Source organism: Delphinus delphis, chromosome 11, assembly GCF_949987515.2.
Source record: "Delphinus delphis chromosome 11, mDelDel1.2, whole genome shotgun sequence".
NCBI lineage: Eukaryota > Metazoa > Chordata > Mammalia > Artiodactyla > Delphinidae > Delphinus > Delphinus delphis.
In genome coordinates, this window is record NC_082693.1 from 26,056,576 (window position 1) to 26,083,234 (window position 26,659).

Genomic DNA, 26,659 nt, shown 5'->3' on the forward strand with positions numbered 1-26,659 from the left:
CATTGGTGGACTTTGAGTAAAGCAGATTACCCTCCATAATGTATCCTATCAGTTGAAGGCCTTAATAGAGCAAGAAGGCATTCTGCCAGTCAAACCTCTTTGAACTCGAACTACAACTCTTTCCCTGGGTCTCCAGCCCACCAGCCTACCCTGCAGATTTTGAATTCACCAAGGCTCTACAATTGTGTGAGCCAATTCCTTAAAATAAATCTCTCTATATATACATATACATATACATACACACACACATCCTGTTGGTTCTGTTTCTCTGGAGAATTCTAACATAGTTCTATACATTAAACTACCCCTCTTCAAATTGCTGTGTGATTTCTGTTTCTTGATTTGGACCCCGACAAACACACCATTACTTTCCCCTGAACTCCGAATCCATATGTGCAACTGTCTATCAGCATCTTTACTTGGATGTCTATCAGGCATGCCAAACTTACTGCCAAAAGTAAGCTCTTGATGTTCCTCCTGTAAATTTGTTTCTCTTACGCTTTTTCCAATTTCTGCTAAAGACAACTCCATTTTCAGTGAGGTTTTCCCTGGCTAACCCATTTACAATTGCAGTCCATCTCTAAGCAGTCCCAACTATACTTTCAATCCTTCTTCTTTGCTTGTTGTTATTATCTAACTACTATATGTATTACCTATTTGTCATGTTTATTGTGTAACTCCTTCATTAGAATATAAATTCCATGATAGCAGGAATCTGATGTACGTGTATGTTTAAACTGCTTTATGTCCTTAACCTAAAGTAATGCTTAACATATAGTGGGTAATCAAGGAATCTCTGCCTTTCATTTTTGCTACAGACTAAAAATCTAGTTATTTTTGAGTGTTTTGTTTAAATACTACCCTTTCCCAAGTTCATAAATACATTCTACATTTTCTTCAAAAATGTTTGTTTTGCCTTTTACATTTAGGTTGTTAAGCCAAGAATTAATTGATCTTTCTGTATGGTGTGAGGTAGGGTTCTTTTTTTTTAACCCCTTTTAGATAACCAGTTGCCCAGCAGGCTATATTTCTACTACATAATGGTTTTATGTAGTTTTTTCTCTCATAATGGTTTTATCCCTCTACTTTCTGGAGTCACTTGCCCTGTGAACTGCTCAGTATTAAGGTTCTATAAAAATGAAGCAAAACAAAGTATCAACCCCACAGTTTTATTTGTAAAGAATGAAGCATGAAAAGTCATATTTAAATGTACTCCAAAACCTGAAAAACCCACATCAGTTTCTCTGATACATATGTTAAAGTGCTTGATATCACAATACTCTTTAAATTTTAAGTATGCTCAGATGAGAAAAAAAATCCAGTTCTGATGCATTTTGTTAACAATACAAAGAAAACAATATAATTTAAATGCAGAAATGCTCATTTAAAAAAAAAGATACACAGGGTACATTTATACATGGTTCAAGTGTAACACAGAGAATTCTTTTTATAAGTTTAACACCCTCATTTGATTGACAACAGGAACTCTTACCATACCTCTCTACTTTTAATAAGATCTGTCTAGTGTTTGGAATAAAGGCTGGGCCACATGTAAATACATTTAGGTAATTGGGTCAAGCATGATTCCCTCCCACATAACCCAAGGATACCCTGGATTCCTTCAAATGAGGAGACTGTTTTTGACGATTTTTTTTCACTCTGGTATTAACTGCTCAATGTGATAACTTTCTGGAGCCAATCTTTATTTTGTCCTTGAGAGGACAATCATGTCTAGTAAGATGTGATAGGATGAGGTTCTCCTTGGATTACTCTGATCTCACTCCATCCGTACCCTCTTCAAAAAGCTTGGAAATCAGTTTGATTCAAGAGATTTATAAATGTATTTTAACAGGAATAAGAGACCTAGTAGCTTATTATTTGTTTCTGCCTCCTTTTACACTAAAAGGTAATGTAACAAATACTTATATAAGAAACATGGACTTCAAATGACACGGATGACTTGGAAATAGGATTGATTCACTTTAAAAAAGTAGAGATGATCTCAAGACTCCATTCTCAATCAGTGAAGGTGTGTTAATACTGAAATGTAAATAGCTACGGTTCAGACTGTCCTTTTGAATGGTGAAAAAGATAGACTAGTTTCTGTAAACCTCACAGAGAAAATACTCACAGTTCTCAAAATGAAAATCTACTGAAAAAATCATAATTCTTAGCAGAAAGAAGCTATTTCATCATTAAGAGTTACACTTCCAATGCTGTCAAATAAATATTTCCCTGGGGAATCTGAGGTCCTTGTCTGTTGCCTCATGTTTCAAAATATCTCAGAGGTGTCAACATTTACTACACATGAACTGTTATGTATAGCCTCTATCCCTCTTTTACTTACATTTACATACTACAGTGCTTTATTGCCAAAAAAAGGAAATACGAGCAATTCAGTATTTCCCCTGTATCATTCATATAGTGTGACAGAAGTTCATTAAAATGATTTCTTAAAAAACCATGTTAAAGTAAATACCATAGTGTTACAAAAGGTACAAAATGTGTGAAATATTTAAAATAAATTTTAGAGGGAAATCATAAACTTTTGCAAGCTTTAGGTTCTTCTATCAAATTCTTGCCCCCAGTGGGAAAGAGGATGGATAAGGTTGGGAGGCCTTCCTTTTGTTCTCAGCAGCCCATTTTTCTCCACTGAGAACCCTACTTTATACTACTCCACACTGAGCCTCAGTCATTATTAAGGCGCTGGTAAGCCCCCAGACAGGGCACAGCTTCAGGGTCTCACACATAATACCAATGTCGGTGTAATGCTACTATGTCACCAAGGTTGATATTAGGAGTTTCAGGACATTTGAAAAACACTTGGAAGATAAATGTTTCAAGAGATAATATTTTTGGCAAGTTAATTTTAAAACAATTTCTTCTTAACTATTATTATGTGAAAATACTAATTATGATTCCAGGCATTACTTTTAATTTATTTTGAGGAAAAAAAAAGGTCAATTACAAAATTGATTTTTATGTACTTTAACTTTGAAGTGTGATGATAAAGCAATATACTAGTTTAAAGTATTAACAGGAAAAAAAAATAAAGTGTTAACAGAGCAGAAAGTATACCTCTGAATGACCTTCAGAAGTTAGCTTAGAAGGCTATGTACATTTATTCTAAGGATTCTGCTACTGTCCCGCTCAAAATATTTTGATATTGGCTCAAAGGTAGTTATAAGCCATGCAAGAACTAAGTCTTATTTCTTTAGAATTGTGTTTCTTATGTGACCCCAAACTTTGCTTTTCATTCATCAACTTGTAACCTAAGGACTTTTTGTTGTTTCAAATTTTAAATTTCTTTTGAAAGGCCACCGTTTCCCATCACTGGCAGTATTCAAAAGAATGGGCTGTAGGTCATTCAGGCAGCTCATAAGGAGGTCCCCCAGGTGTCTGGAGCACTGGCTTTATCACTGGCATACATATATGGACTCCCAAGGTGACCACTCTAAAGGGCCTAGCATTCTAGAGGATGTGTCAGTTCTGGTGTGATTCCTTCTTTTGAAATTGGTCATCTCACTACTATAGTCAGATAATAGAAAGTGGGATGAAACTTTAGGTATAACTCTTTTGGGAGGTATTAATTTTTAAAGTATTGGTATTATTCACAGGTCCAAAATCCAATTTTGCTCCTAGTTTTTTTTTTTTTTTTGGCTGCGCTGTGAGGCTTGTGAGATCTTAGTTCCCTGACCAGGGATCAAACCCGGGCCCTTGGCAGTGAGAGTCCTAACCACTGGACCGCCAGAGAATTCCTGCTCCTACTTTTTAAAATAGGTGTAATTCTCTATAACTTAAGGACAATTTGTTAAAATGAATATTAATCCCTGTGCTACCTGTATAGGTGGATGAATAAACCAAGGGTAGAAAGACTATTAATATGAATGCCTTGGAGGCCAGTCTCATGCAGCCTGGTGTAATAAAAAACATGAATTCTAGACTCTGTGTTGTCACAGGTGTGCGGGTAAGTATTTAATCTCTCTGACCCTTAAGTGTTCCCATCTGTAAAATGAGAAGGCTAGACTAGATGACTCAATTCTAGCCTGCTAACCTAAGCCATCTCTCTGTTTGCCCAGAATGTGTCAGAAGCATGGCCTTTGGAAAGGGTAACAATGACAAAATCCGGGATTGGATCACGCTGTGGTTTCTCATCACTGAAACAGTAAGTGCCTAGTGTGCAACAGGTTCTGGATGTCTCCCATAACAGACTTTCCATGTCCCTGGAACAGCCACACCACTGTGGACAAACTTCAGCTGTAGGCAAACAAATTTCTGGTCTACCCAGGTCACCCAGAACCATCTTCTTAAACCCTTTCCATGGGTTTCTAAATGCTGCCTTCAACTCTCCCTACCCTCAAGTACTCAGTCACGTATTAAAAGGGCGTGTGCCTTGCTTGAATACAGTGTTTGTTTGATAAAGGGAGTGAGGCACTTGTATCATTAGTTTCTTCTTCCAGGAAAAAAGGTAAACAACGCTATTGGCTAAAGCCTGGACCCTCAGATTTCACAAGGGTCCTGAGAGGCCATGGCTTTGCTTCTCAGCCACACCTGGGAACAAAATCTGGAGCTCTGCTGAGGCAATTTCCCTGCTAACAACATGCAAATGCCTAATTAGACTTAAAGGACTGACCGTAAGATGAAGACTTAAGGTAACGAGCTAATACCAAATTTATTTAACTTCCTTAAAAAATACCAAACTGGAAAGTTACAATGTTTGGTCTCCTAAAATTGTTGCCTCTTGTTTCGCTTCCATTTTGTCAGTACTGGCCTGTACCTTCTCTGGGCCAGTTGTTTTCCATTTTCACCCCTGCTTACAAAAGAACATAAAGCTTGCCCTGAAACACCCAGAAAGGGTTCATTCTTTCTCTCTTCTTCTGTTATTTGCATTATCATGGTCAACAAATACTTTCACAAAAACATTCCAAGCCACACAGGGCCCTCCTCCTTCTTAAACATTCTTTCCATTTCCTGAGGGGGGATGTGCACTGGGAGAGGGGAGGCGGGTGATTGGAACCAAACAAAGACCGTGTTTGTGTTTATCTTTAAGAGGTAAGGGACCACTGCAGGGTTGAGATGGCCAAATTAAAAGTACAGAATCAAATTGCTGTTTGCAGTTCTTAAGACCATGAGGCCAACACTCTGAAATTCACATCTCCCCAAAGTACCTCAAATAACAAGAATAAAAATGCCAAGAATGAAGTTAGTCTAGGCTAATCTTTCCAAAGTGTAAAGAAGTTATAATCCCACAAGTTAACACACTTCTCAGGGCTTTGTGTGTTCTCTTTCCAGTTTAGCCAAGCTCCTGGGGTACAGTATTTAAAATATTTGAATCATATCTTGTGCTGACGGAAAAAATTTTTCCAAAAGACTGGAAAAGTGGCTCAATTCAAATGTATGAAACCATGTGAAACTTAAAAGCTGTAAGTGAGGGCTACTATCCCCTACAGTAGGTAAAGCTGTTTACATTCACAATACAAAGGATCAGACACCAGGATGGCTGGTTACGACATAACAATGCATTCTGAGTTCCTTTGTGATACCGGGAGGGAAAAAAAAGCCCCACTGGGTTGCACTGTATTTACATGTTTACTGGCTTCTTCCTGACTAGCACCACTCTTTCTCCTCCCCCCACCCCCCACCTCCCAATACTTTTAAGCTACTTATTTTAAGTCACAGGAATATTCAATCTAAGAAAAGTTATCTTATTAGAGTAATATAATTTCTCAAAGAAGAGAGCATATTTACACACATCTAACACATGAAAATACTCTATTTTATACTAAATTCCAGGTTCAAATGAACTACAATACAGCACTTTACCTTGTCTGTAGTGTCAGCATTATTCAAATTGGGGGATACGGTGTGTTGCCCCCTGCAGTGACTCACTACCTCATCAGACAAGTCCAAATCGGTCCCCGTCATTGGGGAAGGCTCAGGAACAAGGGGTCTGGACTGCGAGTTTCTAGCTAATTGGGTTACACATCCACTCCTTTGATGAGTGAGCCTTCTAAGACTATAGTGAAGTCCTGGATGGTCTGCAGAATGCGGATGAGGGAGTTGACGGTCATGCGATCTCGCAGGAGGGCACTCTCCTCATACATTCGGGTGATGGCAGGACACTCAGCTAACAGCGGAATCCACTGTGGGAGCAGGCGATCCCTACAGACCCAAACAGAAACAAGTCCTGAGCACTGCTGCCCTCGCTGGAGAACAAGGCACACACTGGAGCTTTTGACGACGGGAAGGTGTGGGTGTGGGACTGGATGGGGAAAAATCTAGCCAAGCTCTGAGGTCACCAAAGACAAAACCAAAGTCAACTAGCTGGATAATGACTGGTTAAAAAGATAAGGTAATGAGACAGTGTAAGCTAACGAGGAACCCCATCAGGTTCTAAAAGTGGGTCTGCGCAAGTTGGCCCTAAGGACTTAGATGTATTAAAGAAATTCTCTATTCTGATTCTACCACTTTAAAAAAAGGCAGAATGCCATTCTGTATTCTTTTTTTACAGGGATGTTAATCAGACATCTGTGGCAAGGCATGCCAAAGTATATTGACCTTTTGTGAAGAAAGTTTCCATTTAATTGTAGGGACTAGCACTTTTTTTTTTAAATTTACACAACATTACAAGGTAAGGAACAAAATCAAAGCAGAAAAACATGAAGTAGATTTTATAAACCAAAAGAGGGCTTGCGCTGGTCTAATAAATCAGAAAAGTAAAGAGATAAAAGGAGATAAGGATCATACTCAAAAGGAACTTTAAAAAACACAGCTGAAATTGGGCAGCTTTTATTAAGAAGAAATACAGAACTTAGCTCAGTAAAGCAGTTGCTTCAGGAGGACAGGATCTCAATCTTCAGTGTTTCCTGATTAAACTGACATGAGCTATCTGTCGCTAAGTAGCTAAGACATCCTCACTGAGCACCTCTCGCTAAGCTTTCAAGACAAGGCAGCTAGGCCATCCTGCACCTCTTGCTGGGGCTTCTAGGGGTTTAGAAGAAAACAAACATTGCACAGATAAAACATCTTCTAAAGATCTATGTGGTTCATTTCTTAGAATTCTGAGAGCCGTTTTAAAATTAATGGTGTGTACAGCTCCTATGCGTCATTTAAAAAAAAGAAAGGGGTAGGAAATTGTCTTAAGGAGAAGACTTCCCATAGTAAGAATTACTTAGATAGTAAGAATTCCACAATGTATTAAAATTAAAGCAACATGGTAGCATACACACACTATACAAGCTCTATACAGGAAATATATATGTGTGAATGTGCTGGCGTGTCTAATTGTCTACCAATCTACCTATTAACTTACCCACCCACCTCTGGTGCAGTACTGTGTAACGGTTCAGAGCTTTGGGCTCTGGAGGGCGACTAGGTGTAAATCTTGGCTCTGCCTCTTTCCAGCTGTGTGACCTTGGGAAAGTTTGTTAACTTACCCGTGCCTCTTCTACTTTCTATTTTCTCATCTATACAGTGGGGATATCGCTTGCTACTTCATGCAGTGGTGGTGGTGAAGTAACAGGAGGGTTAAATAAGATAATGTACGTGAAGTACTGAACATACTGCCCGACACATAGCAAGCACCCAATAAACAGGAGTCTCATAAAATCTGGTACGAAAGAAACCCACGGGAGAGCTTTGGAAGGGGCATGATCTGGTATAATCTTTTCTAAATTCTTGCTCAACATGTGACAAAGACAGGGAAAGTCAAGAACTGGCTTAATACCGTGTTCCAAGGCAAACTAAAATCTGGAATTTGCCGTCCTTCCCAATGTTCCTGGGTGCAGTATTAATAGCATTTACATAGTGGCAGAAGGTTTTGCAGGATGATTTCTGAATGAGGACATCATCTTCATTGTCTAGAATCTGGTCAGTTGTTTCAAAATAAGCAACTGCTCTCTCTGGAGAAGGAAGTCAGAGTCGTATCACAATACACATAATACTTCAAATAAAAAAAGATGAATCACTTGGTTTATTCTGGAAATACTAACGACACTTTGCATTATAGCCAGTCCTAAAACCACAACCATTACTTTATCCTGGTTTCACAATAAATTCTAGAGGCCCATGTTTCACGGTAGAACAATATGCTCCCAGGAGTTTATTTTCTAATCTAGACTGCATTCCAGACGGTTGGAAAGTTTACTCTCTTTAGAATACCTTCAAGAAATGGCAGTTGACAGCAAAGAAAAAAAACCCCATGAACTTGTCTGTTAAGACTGGAGCCTTCTAAAAGTAGCAAAGACATGGTAGCCATTGAGGTGGCGCCCTTTGTTCTAGTTATAGAATGGCTGGCTAACACTGCGCGACAAAATCCTTGAAATGGAACTGCTTCAGTAAATCTGAGGAAGAGGGACTTCCCTGGTGGTGCAGTGGTTAAGAATCCGCCTGCCAATGCAGGGGACACGGGTTCAAGCCCTGGTCCGGGAAGATCCCACATGCCATGGAGCAACTAAGCCCGTGCACCACAACTACTGGGCCTGCGCTCTAAAGCCCGTGAGCCACAACTACTGAGCCCGCGTGCTACAACTACTGAAGCCCGTGTGCCTAGAGCCCGTGTTCCGCAACAAAGAGAAGCCACGGCAATGAGAAGCCCGCGAACCGCAACGAAGAGTAGCCCCCGTGCGCCACAACTAGAGAAAGCCTGTGTGCAGCAACAAAGACCCAACACAGCCAAAAATAAATAAATTTATTTTTTAAAAAAATCTGAGGAAGAGTTATGTATATACATATCAGAAGCAGGAGCAGTAAGAGTCTATGCATTCCAAAAGAAAAAAAAAAAAACCCACTCTAGGGGGCCTAGCTCTGTCAACTTTCCTTTCTTTGTCTAAAAGTTATTGGATAAAATCAACTACTTCATCCAGGCCTTATTTATAAACATGAAATGATTAATCTCCCTGTTAAAGAAACTGGGAATTGTAGAAGAACCTGCATAGCAAAATAAAGAACACAAAGTTTAGCGAGCTAGAGCAGTACATTCCAGTAGAACTTTCCATGATGATGAAAATATTCTACATCTGCAAGGTCCAATTCTACAGCCACTAGTAGGGCTGGTGTGACTGAGGGAGTGAATTTTAAACTTAATTTAAATTAAGCCAATTTAAATAGCCACACGTGACTACTGGTTACCATATTGGACAGCACGGAACTAGAGTGATCCTTTTAAAACATAGATTATATGATGTCACTCCTTAGCTCCAGGCCTTCCAAGGACTTCCCATACCATTCAGTACAAAGAACAAAGTGCTTCCAGAGGCCTAGAAGGCCCTCCACAACCGGCTCTGGCAGTAAACACCCTGTCCTCCCAATCCCAGCCCCTCTCCCGCACTCCGCTCTGGTCCCACCAACATCCCTGCTGCTCCCTGCAAGGCCAAGCACAGCCCCACCCTGCTCTGCCTGCCGGGGCGCTTCTTTCAGCCTCCAGTGCCCTCTTCCCCGTATTCACAAGGCTCACTTCCTTGAAGTCTTTGCTTAATGTTACCTTGTCAACGAAGTCTATAAGGACCCCAATTAAAAGAGTGCCCCCACTCCATTTCCTTTCACCTTGCTCTATTTTTTTCCGGATCAGCGATGACCTTCCAATATATCAGATGAATTGCATATCTGTTATGTTTTTGTGTATGGTTTGCCCCTACCAGATTATAAATTTGTCAACCATAGGAATTTCTGTGTTTTGTCTACTTTTATCTTTATGTATATCTTGAGCATCTAGAATACTGCTTAGAATACTGTGGACATTTATATATATTTGTTGACTGAATGAAAAGCACAGATACTGCTTATTTGATATTTACTTTTAAAAACATACACCCTTATCACTAACTCTTATTCACTCCAATTCCTGAGTTTGAGTTTTCTAAGAAACATTTTGATGACCTTATAACAACACACACCAGCTTTAATTTACCTATGAAGTCCCAGATGAAGACGTTCTTGTGAAAGATGCGAGCAGATTTGAAGCCATGGTGGAAAACTTGCTCAAGTGCTGCAACTAAGCCACTCTCTCCACACAGCAACACAGTGAGGCTTCCTCTCTGTGGAGCGCAACACACAGTGCCGGAGAATAAGCTCTTGCTCGATGTTTAAGAAAAATACTAGAGGAACAAGTGCTGAGAGTAGCAATGAAGCATTTTTTGTGGCTATTAGAAAGCTTACAAATGAAAATTAAAGCACCTTTTATTGCCTTATGTATCATGTATAAAGCAGCTTTAAAATCCTACCATAGTAAGTTTTATAGCCCATCATACCTCTTTTTCAGGTTTGTGAAAATGTTTCACGATATTGTTCACAGCTTCTCCAATTCCTTCTTGGATCTGTCCAGCATTGGGTTCTAAAAAATAATCAATAATGGCTGAATTCTCATGCAAGGGAAATAAACCAAAGTACTATAGGACATCAACTGTGCCTGCCTGTGGTGGAAACACTTCACCAGAGCAGGCTGGCTTGTCAGGGTTCCGTGAAACTTGCCTTGGCCAGTTTGGCCAAGGGAGAGGCATATTGGCACAATGGAGTAGAAACCAAGAGACCCCCAAGATTCAAATCCCAGCCTTACCACTTGCAATCCATAACCTTGGTCAAATTATCTAACTTCCTCTGAGTTTGAGTTTCTTCAATCTATAACAGGGAAAACACACACCTCTTGGGTCACAGGGAAAAGTGAATGAGATATTACATGTAAATCATCTGGCATGGTGCCTGTCACAAAGTGCTACTAGTCCTCAGATCTAAGGAGAGAGGTGGGAAAGACCCACAGCATCACTCCTCAGGTACCCCTTATCCCACCTACCTCCGAGTCCTTAGTAGGCACAGACTAAGGCTTCTGGAGCTCTGAATGTCTAATTTGGATCGTGTGCTTTGCTGTTGTCTTAAAAGTAAAGGGTATATGTTTAAAGATGCCAGGTACATGGGGACACCCTGCCTCGAAGCCCAGAACTGTTTCTTTCTGGCCACTTAGTCCATCTGGGCACTGCTTCATTCTCTCAGCCAGTACTTGCTGACCTAGGCCCCCTTCCTGAGGGAGAGCTTGGTGGGTTTCTTGAATGGAATCTAAAGCACCTTTGCCTCCCAAAGCCCAATAATGATTTAAAAAAAAAAAAAAGGAGAAAAAGACGGAAAAGAAAAAAAGGTGGTAAACAGGTTTCATCCATGGATAGAACTAAATAACAAGAGAAAAATTAAATAATTGGTCTTTTCTTGTAGTGATTAACTCTTAAATCAAACTCACATATCACACTATAAATGACATGCTATACAGTCTAGAATTTAAGACTCTTTAAATTCATACTGCTGGAGGATTTCTTGCATAAGACATTTTCCAGGTAAGACTCAAGTAAGTTTTCTCTATACCAATGCAAAAAAATTGTTAAAATGGAAACCTCTTATAATTGAAGGACTGATACTGTGTCATCTCCAGCTCCTAGTAATCTTTTTACTTGTATCTTTCTCTTTTAAACATGAAGATCTATGTTGCAAGCTTTTATTCATTTCGAATGAACCCTGTGCTGATCAGCATTACTTTGAAACCAATTTAAAATGTTTAGTTCTCTAAATATCACTTTGCACACACTGTGAAAAAAACACCATGGTACCCATCTCTGAGTTTCACATTATTTAAAATTTTCTGCTTACTGAGAAAGAAAATATGACTGGAAGCGGGGGATAAGGCCTCTCAAAACATTAATACCCCATAAAATTGGACTGATTCACAAGTTGTAATAATTTGGAAGGACTGAACTGAAATCCACTTTTTGATTTTAAATCAGCATAGCTGAGGTATTACATACAATAAATTCACCAATTTTAAGTGTGTAATTTGATGAGTTTTGACAGATGTATAGACATATAACCATCACCACAAACATAATATAGAAAATTTCCATCAACCCAAAAAGTTCCCCGTTCCCCTTTTCAGTCAATCCCCTTCCCCAGCTCATAACCCCTGTCAATTGCTGATCTGCTTTTCATCGTTATTATATTGGCTTTTCCAGAATTTAATACAAATGGAATCATATAGTGTCTGGTCCTTTGTGTCTGGTTTCTCTCACCTGGCATAATAGTTTTGATTCATCCGTGATGCTAGATATATCCACAGTATTGCTGAATAGTATCCCATTGACTAGATCTACCACTATCTGCTTCTCCACTCACCAGCTGGTGGACACTGGGGTTGTTTCCATTTTGGCTATTATGAATAAAGCTGCTAGCAGCATTTGAGTACAAGTCTTGGTGTAGATATATGTATTCATTTCTTTTGGGTATATATCTAGAGTGGGACTGCTGGGTCAAGTGTATGGTTAGTATGTGTATATCTTTAAAAGAAATTGCCAAATGGTTTTTCCTTTTGCATTCCCACTGGCAATATATGAGTATTCCACTGTTCTCTACCCTTATTTTAGCTATTCTAGTGTGTGTGTGTGTGTTAAGTTTACTTCTGAAGGCAGAGAAGAATTATGAATACAGGGAATCATTTGAGAAAGAATAACTTTACATTTTAGACTGTATCATTCTAATAGCTAATATATTACTATGTACTAAGAAATGGATATGGAATAATAATAGCTAAGGAAGCTGCTTTGTTAGTTAACTAAGGACCTCTTATTCTACTCATGGTTACTGTCTATAAACTGAAATAAAACCACTTCACTGATAAACTTCTGTGATATTTCACTAAATCATACTGCTTCTTTATATTAGTTTTCTGTGGTTCTGGTACTAGGTTACCACAAATTTGGTAACGTAAAAAAGCAGAAATTTATTCTCCCACAATTCCAAAGGCAGAAGTCAAGGTGTGGACAGGGCTGCACTTCCTCTGGAGGCTCAGTGGAAGAAGCTGCTCCTTGCCTCTTCAAGCTCTGGTGGCTCTGGCATTCCTTGGCTTGTGGCCGCATCACTTCTATTTCTGCCTCCATCTTTCTATTGTCTTTTCCTCTGTGTGTGTCTAATTTCCTTTTGCCTCCCTCTTAGAAGAATACATGTGATTGCATTTAGGGCCTACCTGGGTAATCCAGGATAATCTCCCCATCTCAAGTTCCTTAACTTAATTATATTTGCCAAGACGCTTTTTCTAAATAAAGTAACATTTACAGATCCCAGGGATTAAAATCTGATACCCCTGGGAGACATTATTCAGCCTATTAAAGACCACATTAATATAAATTAGAAGTTTATTGTACTATTCAAAATGGCATATGAACATAGTATCCTATCCACAGAATTCACTTTTTTATAGTATTTTGCTTTATCACTTCTACAGGAAGTTGGGGGTGGGGTAGGGAGAGGAATTTTTAGAATTCCTCTTAGAAAAAGGGGCTCTGGATAACTAGATGTGGGAGTACTGTAACATGTAACTGTCCTTATTCCTCCTTTAAGTTTCAGGCAAGATATTATTTATTCATACTTCCAAAGCTTAATTAAAACAGAAGCAGGCAGTTTTTGTTGGATTTTAGCATCTAAATTCTTCAGGGGCTTTTAATTATTTGTTAATGTCCTGCTTTATTTTTCCTCCTTTTTTCTCTCCCCATTCTTTTTTTTTTTTAAATTAATTTATTTTATTTTATTGGCCTCATTGGGTCTTTGTTGCTGCACGTGGGCTTTCTCTACTTGTGGTGAGTGGGGGCTACTCTTCGTTGCAGTGCGCAGGCTTCTCGTTGTCGTGGCTTCTCTTGTTGCAGAGCACGGGCTTCAGTAGTTGTGGTGCCTGAGCTTCAGTAGTTGTGGCACGCGGGCTCAGTAGTTGTGGCTTGCAGGCTCTAGAGTGTAGGCTAGGTAGCTGTGGTGCACGGTCTTAGTTGCTCCGCGGCATGTGGGATCTTCCCTAACCAGGGCTCAAACCCGTGTCCCCTGCATTGTCAGGTGGATTCTTAACCACTGCACCACCAGGGAAGCCCTCTCTCCCCACTCTTAAAGCCTTTCTCTCAAATTAATTTTCCTCAGCTTTTTTCTTTTCAATCTCCTTACCGTAATTCATTAATACAACAGTTTTCTATGAAATGGCTACATGATGCCTGCAACATGACGCACTGGAAAATAAAAAAACTACTTACTGGTAGTTTTTCCTGTCAGTGAAGTGATGCTTAGTCTCCTGGCCATGGTGGGTGATTTCTGCTGGGGTGGAGTCCGACACTGCTTCACTAGATCCTCATCTGCTGCTGATGTCATCAATTCTCCAATGAGAATTCTCTCCAGGCTTCCATCATCAATGCCTTTCCCCAGCCACCGCCCGCATGGGAACCTGGTAGGACAGAAACAAACTTCAGAATCACCAATATCTTACTAGCTTTAATTAGAATTTTTAAATGGCACCATGGGTGAAGCCCATCATTTTAGTGCCTGTGGGTTGCTTTTTTCATTATGAAAAATTTCAAACACATAAAAAAGTAGAAAAGATAAGAGACACCCTATTTCTCATGACTTAAACATAACATTTTGCCATATGCTTCATTTTTATTTTTTGTTAAAAGTATTTTAAAGTAAATTACAAACAACAGGACATTTTACTCCCAAGCACTTTAGTATGAGTCTCTGAAAACTAAAGATATTCTCTCTTATATAAAGAGAATAAATCGTTATCATCAAATTAAAATAATTCTTTAATATTTTCTCATACCTCGTCTGTATTAAAATTCTGGGGTTAGTTTCAACAACAATATCTTCAAACTAGATGCTAATGTGGGAGTTAAGTTACAGGAGAAAAGAGGAGAATGTTCTCAAAGAAGAGTGCTGGCTTTGCCCAGGAGCATCTGAAAGACCCTTTCCTCTTACTGACATTATTTTAAGCTTCTTTTTTGTTTCCTTTTTTTTTTTTTTAATCAGACTTCCACCAATCATTTTCAACACTTGTGGACTAAGCATTAGCAGCAAACACAATCAGTTTCTTAAAAGTATTTTGGGGACAATTTTGTATTTGGAACAAAATAACACAATTTTGTTATGACATAAACAAAACCACCCAAAAAACTAAACCAAAATTCAGAAGGCAGCGGGAAAGCTTTGGAATGAAAATAATTCTCAAACCTTTTCTTGTCTAAAGAGTCTTAAAAGAAGTCTGAGCTCCCAAGGACATTTACTTACCTGTATGTATGTCCTGTGATTTCGTTTCTGACCATGACACAATCCACTAGCCATTTGGCTAACAGTCCTGAGTTATCGTGACCAATCTGAACAGTAGTCAGCTTCCCCAGGTTCTGGCACTGCAGGGACAGGACCACAGGTTACTCAGTACCTGATCCCTTCCTGCTACCCCTCAGCTTTAGCAGTGGTGTCATGGTTCCATCCAATTTAACAACTGCGGAGGACCCACTCTGCATAATGTGTTCTGCTGTGCACTAGAGAAAATATTCACACCTAATAGATCCCTTCTAATGAGACAGGAGACATAGGATCATTAACTATCAAATGAGAGGGACTGCACAATGCCCTAGAGTAGAGATGTAAACAGGTACTTGAAGAACACTGGGGAAAGAACGATGATTTCTAATTGGAGAACCCAGAAACATTGCAGAGTCAGTGATTTGTGCCTATGAAGGATGAGAAGAATCTCAAGAAGTGGGAAAAGGATGTTGTTTAGATTTAGTTGCAGAGAGGTCAGAGAAACAATTATAGATACAAAAAAATCACCAACATGACTAGTTTTCTGCTTCTAATAAAATACTAAGGCAGAACTGACTTCAAACCTCACCTAGAAGTCTTTGAAGCTGTTGTTAAAAAGAAAAAAAAAAACAAAAACATAGTTATCAGTGTCCTTCCTGACCCTTTGTGGACAAGTACAAAAGAAAGCAATGATAATAGGAATGGTGAAAATAAATGTCAGCTAAATTCTGACTTTTAAATTCTGATAAAAGATCATAGACCCCAGACATAGACCCCAGATCTGGGGTCTACCCCTGACATAGACCCCAGATCATAGACATCAGAACTATGAGTTCTCAAAGTCCTTGACGTCTTTGAATCACAGCGATCTAGGTGAGGGAGGATGGCATCTTGAATTAGTTGTGGCAGCAGAGATGGAAAGAAGTAGGCAGATGTGAGAGTCTAGAAACAGCAATGATGGGACTTATAATGCAGTTTATGTTCCGTACTTGGTAGTCGAAGAAAAGCCAAGGATTTTAATCTTTTATATACAGATGGCTGTGACCCCACTAGATAGATAGTGTCAAAATAAGCTCTTGGGCAGTGTTATGACTCTGAGTGGAAACTGCTATTCCTAGACTCCAAGGAACATGAGAACAGGACATTTCAATTAGCACCATTTCCCTCCTGAAACAAGAACAGCTGTTTGTCTTCTTCCTGCATGCCAGGATCAACCAGCATGTGGGCTCAAAAGTATGAGAATACTTCACCAGGTAAGACCTGAAAACTACCATAGTGAAAGGTTTATTTTTGCAAAATCACTTTATAAATATCACCACGTGGTCTAAAAACCAAAAGCATGGATAGCAGCTCCCTGTTCCTTTGTCTAGGTTCAGGCAGGGTGAATTTACAGTTTGGAAGAGAACCACTGTGGGGAAAGCATTTACTTGAATGTTCTCTACTTGCCAGGTTCCGTGCTAGGCACTGGGAATTATGGAATAGGACCTGGCAAAGCCCCAAAGCGCACCATTATAAGTGGAAAAATAGAACTTAACAATTAAAATAACAATAAAAATAGAAAAATTCACGTGTTCAAGACAACTTTAGGTATATAATCCCAAAAATGATCCTGTGTACTTAATTACTCCTTTATATTATTTGACTCGAGGAAAAATGAAAAAGTGAAACTGGCATCGTTGTGTAGAACTATGTATGACACTTTGTGCTAAGAAAGGTATTAGCTGGGCTTCCCTGGTGGCGTAGTGGTTGAGAGTCCGCCTGCTGATGCAGGGGACACGGGTTCGTGCAGCGGTCTGGGAAGATCCCACATGCCGCGGAGCGGCTGGGCCCGTGAGCCATGGCCGCTGAGCCTGCGCGTCTGGAGCCTGTGCTCCGCAGCGGGAGAGGCCACAACAGTGAGAGGGCCGCGTAATGAAAAAAAAAAAAAAAAAAGGAAAGAAAGGTTTTAGCTGAACTTACTTCAAAAGTCATTTCGAGGAGATTTTTGGGAATCTGCATTACTCCCGTGTCTCCCAGTTCTCCTGATACACAGATCCAAGGGTTCGATGTGATGATCGCATTGCTCAGCTTTTTGATGGGAATGATCACTGACCTATACGGAATCACTGAAAGAAAAATGCTGAAATTAATACGAAATTACAACACAATTCTCCTGATAACAAAACAAATATACATTAAGAACTCGGCTGGCTTTCACAGATAATTTGCTTTTTAATGATCTATCAAGATGTACTTAAACAAAAAGATAGATCATAACCTCCTCCAGTCTAGAAAGATGAGGTCTGGTTTATAAGCCAAAAGTCCCAATATTTGTGGTTTCCACACATATACAACACCATGTGTACATGACATGCTTACCATTACCACTACATTTATAAACAATGTCAGGCATTAGCACCAGAATCTCTGAGGACATAAACAGTGACTGTGTTATATAGTATTTTCATTGTTTTAATGTTTTTTATTAATTTTGTTCCAGAATCGAGTATAAATGAGCACAGTTACTAGTATGGTTTCATATAAAAAAAGGTGGTATGGGCTTCCCTGGTGGCGCAGTGGTTGGGAGTCCGCCTGCCGATGCAGGGGACGCGGGTTCGTGCCCCGGTCCGGGAAGATCCCACGTGCCGCAGAGCGGCTGGGCCCGTGAGCCATGGCCGCTGGGTACGCGCGTCCGGAGTCTGTGCTCCGCAACGGGAGAGGCCACAACAGTGAGAGGCCCGCGTACCGGAAAAAAAAAAAAAAAAAAAAAAAAAAAAAAAAAAAAAGGTGGTAGATGACTTCTTGGATAGCATCCTCTTGTTGCTGATTTTCTTGGCCAACCCTTAAAAGCACTGCACTCCAGAACTTTCCCATCCCAGTTTTACAGTCCAATATGCAAAGCCAAGAATAATAAACAACAGCACCTCCATTCTGGACATAATATGAAGTCTATAAACTACAACTTGGAAAGGTGACTCACGTACAAGAGGTGCCCCAGGGAAAGAATCAGGATATGGAAAGGGATCTGTAAGAAATCTTTCGCCTCTGAGGGCTCTTCAAAAGGCACACCACTAGATGTCACTGTCCTATCACCATCCTTTGCTCAAATGTGGAAACCACCCAGGCATTAAACATACCTCCATTTCCTTTAAAAAATGGGGATGGCTCAAACACATTAGCATATTTTTATCCCTCAGAGCCATACTTTTTTGTTGTTTTTAAAGCAGGGTAGAATCAATATTTTGGTTGGTATTCTCAGGATTTCTGTTCATTCAGCCACAAGAGAGCTAACAGAAAGCCCTCCTTGAAAGAACTACACGTAGAATTAAAAACATTTATTGGATAAGAGGCTCAGATACAGCCTCACAATAGGAGCTCATGCTTCAATGTGCTCTTAGATGAGCGAAATGAATGGGATAAATGGTTCATTTCCCTAACTTTACATAGACGACTTTCTGTTGGGTGAATAACCTCCCTTTTTGTCCTTTTATTTTCGCTGAAGGAAAGGAAAATGTCAGAGGGAAGGCCATACTTTCATGGTTTAGTAATCATGAGACTCAAATGATTTTCGAAACTGAAAGCAGAAGAGGTTAGTGCAAGATGTTATTTTAGGCCCCAGAGGCTACTTTCATTTCTTTCACTGACAGGATTAGAAAAGCTACCGAAAAAGGCCTGTTTAAGGTCAGCAGTTCTGTGGCTGCAAAGGGCTCACAGATGCACAACAATGATTTCATAAAGTAGAAAAAGAGCAATATTATTAAACTCAGCATATTTATTTCATGAAGTATTTCGATTCCTCTAATTGAAAGAGCTCCTCAGATGAAGAGAAATCTGCATATATGGGGAGGAACTTAGGATCCTAACTCTTCTCTTTCAAAACTGTATATAACATCTTAGTTTCTAGTAAACTAATAGTAGCTTGAAAGATAATACAGGTTGGCCCAATAACCATTCCAACTCCATTTCCCCCTTGTCTGCCTCTACCAGAGACTTTGAAGGCCAAAACCTACACAACTGTGCCCAGTGAAATATTGGTGATATTTATTGAGATTTCTTAGAAAACTATGTTTTTCTAGCACAGATTCTAACCCCTCTTCCTTGGCACTCCTTCCCTCTTTGGGCTGGAGGGTAGACTGAGAACAGCCGTCGCTGGAGGCGATCAGCACGCACTGATAACTGTCAAAGAGCCTGGGTCCGTGATAGCACTGTGGACTGCCTACCCCAAGACTTATCACTGTGTAAGAAAATTAAAACAACCGAGTTCTTTAAACCACTATTTTCCAAGCTTCTGATACTTGCAGCTGAATAAAACTGCTGATACAAGTAAAAATTCTCCAAAGTAGGGAAGGGGATGCACTGCAACAGAATAAATGCTGTAATTCAATTTATCAAAAACACATCTCCAACCATCATTTCCTCCCTCTATAGACCTACAACACCCAGCAAGATCCTGAAGTCTTTCTGAATCTTCAAAGTTTAATGATGTTCAGTTATATAAGTTTATTATCATATACTGATTCTTTGAATTTATGTGTTTCAGGTAAGATATTGGAATATTTGTTTAATAAAACATTTTTCTTTACATCCATCCCAATTCCTACTGCAGACTGGGTTTCCTGGGAAGCAGACTCTGAGTCAGAAATTAGCATGCAGAATGTGAGGAAGAAAGCAGGATGGGCTGAGGCAGAAGCTGAGCTCTGATGCTGTGAGTGCTCAGCTGGTCCCACAGTGAGTTCTGGGACAGCCCATGGATCAGGCAGGGATGCTGGCCAGCTCTGGTAGGAGGGATAGCTTCAGGCAAGGTAGTTTTCTTTGGTGAGACACTCCCCACAGGAGCTGACAGCTGAGGGTGGTCTTCCAGCAGCATCTCCGGCTGCTGGGGCACAACCTTCATTCATAAATGGAGATGGGGTAGGGCGGGGGTGGTGGTGGATGTCACAGTGTGTGACTCACTGTGCTGTGATATGTCTCGTTTTAAAAACTATAAACCCTTATTCCATTAGTCATCTGAGCAACTCTTCACTTAACAGTCAATTCTCCAGACTTACTGATAGTGGTGAACACACTGGTGAAGCAGAAATAGTCCACAGCATTGAGGGAAAGAAGATGGTAAAGAAACTGCTCTCTTTCTTCTTCACAACGTAGAAAAGCATAACGTTTATAAAGCTTCCTAGGAAAGGGTAAGACAAGCACAAAATAATAGTATAGTATATTTTTCATTATGTCTTCTACTAAAAATAAACATCTCCACTTAGACAAACTATGGGTAGAAACTTTAATCTAGAAAGAACAGACAATTCACAAAAATGAACACATATACAGTTAATAACAAATTTAAATCTATTTAGTAATTAAAGAAATAACCTGCCATGAATCCATTTTGTCTCTTAAAGTAATAAAGATTTAAAAGTGATGACCACTGCTGATGGGGGGTAGGGGGTGGCAGTGAATAACAGAAAGTGGAACTGAAAATTTCAGAAAAGAAATTTGTTGGTAATAATTATTTTGAACCAATCATATTCTTTGACTCATTAATTTTACTTTAAGGGCTCAGTCCTAGGGATATAATATGAAATGTGGGCAAAGATTTACTCACAAATGTCCACTTGAATATTATTTGTAAAAGTAAAAATATATCATTGTATACCCATTAAAAATAAAGTTTAGGAAGAGTTTTAACAAAAACAAAACTACTACTCCCCAAAATAATAAATAACTTTTTATTAAGCACTTACACTTAAGCATTTTCCAAGTATTTAAAAATTATTAATATATTTAATTCTCGTGACCACGAGAGGTAAGTCTATTAGCATTCTCCCTTTATAGATGAGGAAAACAGAGATACAGTGAAGTTAAGTATTTTGTCTAAGGCTATTCAAATAGTGAATAGTAAAGGTAGTATTTGAACATAGGCATTCAGATTTCAGAGGCTAAATCCTTATGATATAGAAAATGTTATGGTATAATATTAAGCCAAAAAAAGATGATGCTGAATTGCAAATATAGTATAATCTTAACTAAGAGAACATGTACGGAAGTACAGAAGAAAACATGTGAAATACTTAGTAGTCACCTTTATGCAGTAAGATTTTAAATGATTATCATTTTCTTCTTTGTGCTTTGGCCACAGAGGGCAAGTGACTTATGGGTGGGGATAAGGTGTGGGGAGAGTAATCAGTTTTAAGAGAACAAGGTCAGGTTCACAGACTGTACTTCACATCACGCACTCTTTATCAAACCTATTCTTTGGACATTAAGACTCATCCTAAAATGCTCCAGAGAGTAACTTAACCCAACAGTGATATGTACAAATGCAAAATCACAAAAAGAATTGGGTTTTGTTGGCATTCCAACACTGTCACGTTTGAGGTCTCTGTTGAATTCTTTGCATACCTTTGGTCTAGAGAACTCAAAGTCCTCAACCTTCAAATTAGTTCTACTATACATATTAGCTGGATGACGCATTTCATCCAAGGTTTCTTGATGGGGTAAAGGGAAACTATCAAAACAGTTAACTATTAACTAATATGCACTTGACTGGTTTCCTGGCTCTAAACTACTAAATGTAAGTATTAGCAAGACTCTCAGAGAAGCCCTTTCCTGTGGACCTTTTTATTTTTTTACCACTCCTGGTTTTGTTGTGATCTTTACAATATGATATACGGTTTACATAAATTCCACCCATCTTTTGGATGTTACTCTCAGCTGTGGGACTATCAGCTTTTGTTCTGAACAGAGTAGCACAATCTGCCCCTTGGCTCTGAAATCTGTACCCTCCCAGATATAATCAAATAGGAGGTCATGACACAGAGTTTCTGAAGCATGTGCCTGTTAGAAAGGAAGAGTTCATGTGCAGAGGAGTCAGCAACTCAGGCTGAAGAAACCACCGTGGCAGCCTATAAAATGTATTTTGTAAGCACACAGGTCACGGAAACAAAAATGCCTCAAGAGGCCATCTCTTACTTTGTGAGCAGTTGGTTAGAGAGCAACTGCTTGAGATGCTGGGACAAGAGCTTCTTTTCTAGAGACAATCTTATCCATGCTCGAGCTCGTCCGACATCAGTCTTGATCTCACTCATGTTTTGAATATGCCTAAAGAATAGTAAAACAGCAAAGATGTAAATCCTAAGGCTAACCTTGAACTGGAAAAGAACTGAAGAGTTACGGCACCTTGCACAGAAAAGTTATTTTGTACTGAGGAAGAAACAGGCAACACACAATTTATGTTGATTAAACTTCAAGTGTTCCACCTGAATCATGAAATTAGTCCAACATCAGAATTACCATTACAACACGAGCACACAGGCAATATCGTAAGATAAAGCATTTAACACTCATTCACTCTTTCAGGTTTTATTTATTCTTGTTTCAGGCTCATAGATACCTATAAACTGGCACTTGGTTATTCCTGACACTCAGAAAAATAAAAGCAATAAAACAGGCTGAATATTCAAGTTCTTATTCAGAATAATTGTTCTACAGTTGAAGTATCTGCTACAACTTTAATCCACTGAATCATTTTTCAAATTGCCCTGACAACATATGGAAAATATGAAATCACATTTTCTATGGCATTAGAATACAAGCTGTACTATACTAATAAATTCAAAATTCTTAAAAATTTGAGAGACTTAGGAAATTGTGTGGCCACAAACAAACTGTGTGGTCAACCCCCAAATGAATGTTACATATATGTATATATTAGCATTCTGTGTAGAAGCTGATGCCATACCCAGCAGGACTGAATTTATCTAATGATTCTCCTCCTAAGGAGAAAGAAGGATTGAGCAGGAAGGACAAGCCTAAGGGACAGGATAATTATAGAACCACTACAATGACTCACTGAAAAGTCTTTGTGATTGTGACCCACCATCCCTTCCTTTGATTTTTTTTTTTTTAATGTACAGAATGACTCATCTCAGCTGTAATAAATATTGCAACAAACCCTTTTCTCTGATGATTCCAAGCATTCAGAGTAAGGAATATCCTCCCAGTAAAACACACACATTCTCTTCCCCCCCCCGTTTTATTGAGGTATAATTGATACATGGCACTGTATAAGTTTAAGGTGTACAACATAATGACTTGACTTATACAGATCATGAGGCCTATCACTGCCCCTCCCTGTGGCTCCTAACTCCAGGCCTCTGGAAGAAGCCAGGATAGATGAAGAGCCACTCTCCTTCCTTCCACTGGGGCTCAGTCTTGTGGACACGAGCTGGCTCAGTGGTGGCTGGGGATGGTCACAGCACGACTCTCCGAGGCTTGGTGGTTGAGGAATGTAGCTGGGCCCAAGGCAGCAGTGGCACAGAGTGGCCTAGGCCCGGGGCTGGTAATGTGAGGCTGACGTTTATGGTCCCGAAGTCCTCCTGAAGTGGGGTCAGACAGTGGGAAGGACAGAGAGACAGGGCCAAGGTGGGTGGGAGTGGGGACCAGTTGCTCAGGGCTCAGAGCCTGTGGGAGTTCACCCCTTGTAGGTCCCGTTGTATGGGAAGCCCACTCTCTTCATCAGCTCATCTGCCTCTGTGGGGCCTCAGCTGCTGTAGATGTAGGGGATGGGCTGGGGCTACTCCCATTCGATCCGGTGCAGCAGTGGTGTGAAGATGCACCAGGCCTGCTGGAGCTCATCACTGCACATAAAGTGCGTCTGGCTCCCAAAGAAGATGTCCAGGATGAGGCGCTCATATGCATCTGGGAGCTTCACGTTCTTGTATCTGCTGCCATAGGTCAGGTTCAGCATCGACTCCTCATGGTTGAAGAACATGCTGGGCTTCTTGGTCATCATCTTGGTGTACACGGCCTCGTTGGGCTGCACGCGGATCACCAGCTCGCTGTGCTTGCACTGCTGCTGGAAGGTGTCACCGGCCACGTCTCGGAACTGCAGAGGCACCTCAGCTTTGTGCTCATTCAGGGCTTTGCCGTAGCGCAAGATGAAGGGCACCTGTCCCACCTCTCGTTCCCCACGTAGAGGATGACAGCTGCAAAGGTGGCGGTGGTGGAGCCGCGGGGCACCATGGTGTTGTCCAGGTATGCTTTGGTGGCCTCACCTTCTCCGTTGGGGTTCCCCATGTACTGGCCCAGGACCACATTGCTCGCCTGCACCTTTGAGATACATTGCAACATCCTGACCTTCTCATCACGGATGTCATCTGAGTCGGTGGAGAGGGGCTTCTCCATGGCCACCAGACACACCATCTGCAGGATGTGATCTTCCATCACGTCTCAGATGATCCCAAAGTCATTGAAGTAGCCCCAGCAGCCCTCAGTGCCAAAGGACTCCCTGAAGGTGAGAATGACGTAGGACATGTTGTCACACTTCCAGATGGGCCTGAAGATCCTGTTGGCAAACCTCAGAACCGTGAGGTTCTGGGTCATCTCCTTGCCCATGCAGTGGTCGATGTGGCAGATTTGGTCCTCATGAAACAGGCAGGAAATGTGGTTGGAACTCTGCAGGTCCCTCCCAAAGGGCTGCTCCATGACGATACAGTTCCAGCCTATCTGGCTCATGCAGGTCTTGTGGATGTTCTTGGTGACAGCCTCATAGGCTTTGGGGGGCAAGGCCAGGCAGAAGAGGCGGTTGGCTTACGTTCCCTGGTGGAGGGTGTTCATGTGGCTGTTGAGGCGCTCATAGGAGGCCGCGTCATCATAATGGCCAGTCACATAGGAGTTGCGGGCAAAGAACTCCTCCAGCTTGGGCTTCTCCTCTGGGGTAGCTTTGATGAATAGCTCGCTCCACTTGCGTGTATTGGCCACTGTGAGGTGGGAGAGGGCGTAGTCCATGATGAAGGTATCTTCTGGCAGAAGGCCACCCCAGGACAGCCACCAGATGGTGGCGTAGATCTTCCTCTTGGCCAGGTTGCTGGATGCGCCCATGATGATGAAGATACGTGTATCAAACTGGTGGAAGGAATCACTTTGGTACAGCTCTTCCCGTAGTATCCCACACACCTGGGTCTGGTTCAGAGCCACCTGCTCTGCCATGATGCTCTCTGCGCTGGTTGCCGGGCCACGGGTCACCTGTGGTCCCCAGCGCAGCTGTTCCATGTCCTGGATGCCTCGTGAGTGCCCGTGCATCTCCATGCTGTTCGCGCAGGTCCACATCCCTGACCCACCCCGCCCCTGCAATCTGGCTTTCTCGCCAGTCCTGGGCGGAAGGGCTCCACTTCTGCAGTGTGGTCACGCCCCTCGACTCCATTTGTAGGCAGGCCTTCTGCAGCCCCACCCCCTCACCTCCTCGCCCCCTGGCCATTGGTCACCTGCTCAGGTCAAACCAGCCCCATTAGGCAGCCTCGTTGTGGCTCCTCCCTCAGCAGGGGCAGGGTGGCTCGGCTGGCTGCTCGGGCTTCCCGTCTGGGGCAGCCTGTCTTGCGTCTGATCAAACACTCTTGATAAAATGTAAAGCATTATCACATCACACAAGTGAGGCTTAAAGAGATGGCTTAAAAACAAGTCAGAATGAGGAAATAAAAGAAAATTCTCTTGCCGTTTCGTTAACCAACCTCACCTCTAAGAATTTTTTTCAGAAATTATGACAATTTATCTTTAAAGGGCTAATACCATTACACACGGTCGTGAATGGAGAAAGCTGGTGTCAGGCAAGTCCCGCTTAGACCCTGGTTCTGGTGGTGGCGGCAGTGGTAGGATGACCCACACGGGCACCTCCAAAATGAGCCTAGGAAACAGCACTGGCTGTTCCTCAACTACTGACATTGCCCAAATGATGACACAGTTGACTAAAAGCAACAAGGGGGAAATGCTCAGGTATTTACCACTTAAAGTTCCACAGTATGTACAAGGTCCCCCCATGAGCGCAGTGCCAGGTTAGAGCTCACATGATCCAGGAATACCAAGTTGATCAAAGTGTATCCACCAGAAATGAATCTATATGAGGTTTGGTAAGTACGTATGTTGTATAATCTTTCCCTAAGTGTTCTTCCTACTCTAAAACAGTAAAGTCTACTGAAATTAGTTTCATGCTGGTCTTAAGTATCTGGAGACATGATAGGTGAAGAATGTCAAAATGGGAAATAATTATTTGAAAAACAATGTTATGTTAAAGGAAAATGGGAAGGATTGGAATACATAAAGTGAAACCTCTTTTATTTAGGTGGCTATCAGCACTCCCATCATAAAAATATTTGCACTAATTTTTGTTTATTTGTTTGTTTTTTTGTGTTCTTTTTGTCAGGAAGCATGGGAATGAGGAGATGAGGCCACCAGATTCTTCTCCTCAAGCCCCTTGTTCACTGGCACCAGGGAAATTACTCTGCCTAAAAAATTGCCTCCTAATGTAATTCCTTTGTCCCAGAATATTCAAAAGCTCACAGGATATAGCCTGAACTGCTCAGGCCTGCATTCAAGACCCATTACCCCTTGGCCTCAACATATTTTCCTATTAAAAAATTCTATTCCAAGCAGTTAACTTATAAGACTCTGTATTTTATTACCTGAAGTACTTACTCTCTTCTAGCTTCCTTATTTGATTCTATTCATGTTTGAAATCCCAGCTTCTTCTAGAAAGCTTTCCTTGACCATGACAGCCTTCAATGACCTCTCTAATTTACGGAATTCTATAGTCTGATTTGCATTTATT

General features: G+C 40.8%; 1 protein-coding gene and 1 pseudogene across 2 annotated transcripts in view; both read right to left on the minus strand.

Annotated features, from left to right (window-relative positions):
- Window positions 1-3,894: 3,894 nt before the first annotated feature.
- The window catches only part of DENND5B (DENN domain containing 5B), a 209,227-nt gene continuing 186,462 nt past the window's right edge, over window positions 3,895-26,659 (minus strand). For both annotated transcript variants that reach the window (XM_060024548.1, XM_060024547.1), the window contains 9 exons: window positions 22,030-22,158; window positions 20,115-20,236; window positions 17,047-17,192; window positions 15,070-15,188; window positions 14,043-14,230; window positions 10,248-10,330; window positions 9,908-10,034; window positions 7,727-7,901; window positions 3,895-6,162 (listed from right to left, as the gene is read on the minus strand). In XM_060024548.1, coding sequence (XP_059880531.1) covers window positions 5,979-6,162; window positions 7,727-7,901; window positions 9,908-10,034; window positions 10,248-10,330; window positions 14,043-14,230; window positions 15,070-15,188; window positions 17,047-17,192; window positions 20,115-20,236; window positions 22,030-22,158 — 1,273 coding nt within the window. In that variant the 3' untranslated portion in view covers window positions 3,895-5,978. The remainder of the gene's footprint in view (window positions 6,163-7,726; window positions 7,902-9,907; window positions 10,035-10,247; window positions 10,331-14,042; window positions 14,231-15,069; window positions 15,189-17,046; window positions 17,193-20,114; window positions 20,237-22,029; window positions 22,159-26,659) is intronic.
- LOC132434199 (glucose-6-phosphate 1-dehydrogenase pseudogene) lies at window positions 23,531-25,131 on the minus strand (annotated as a pseudogene).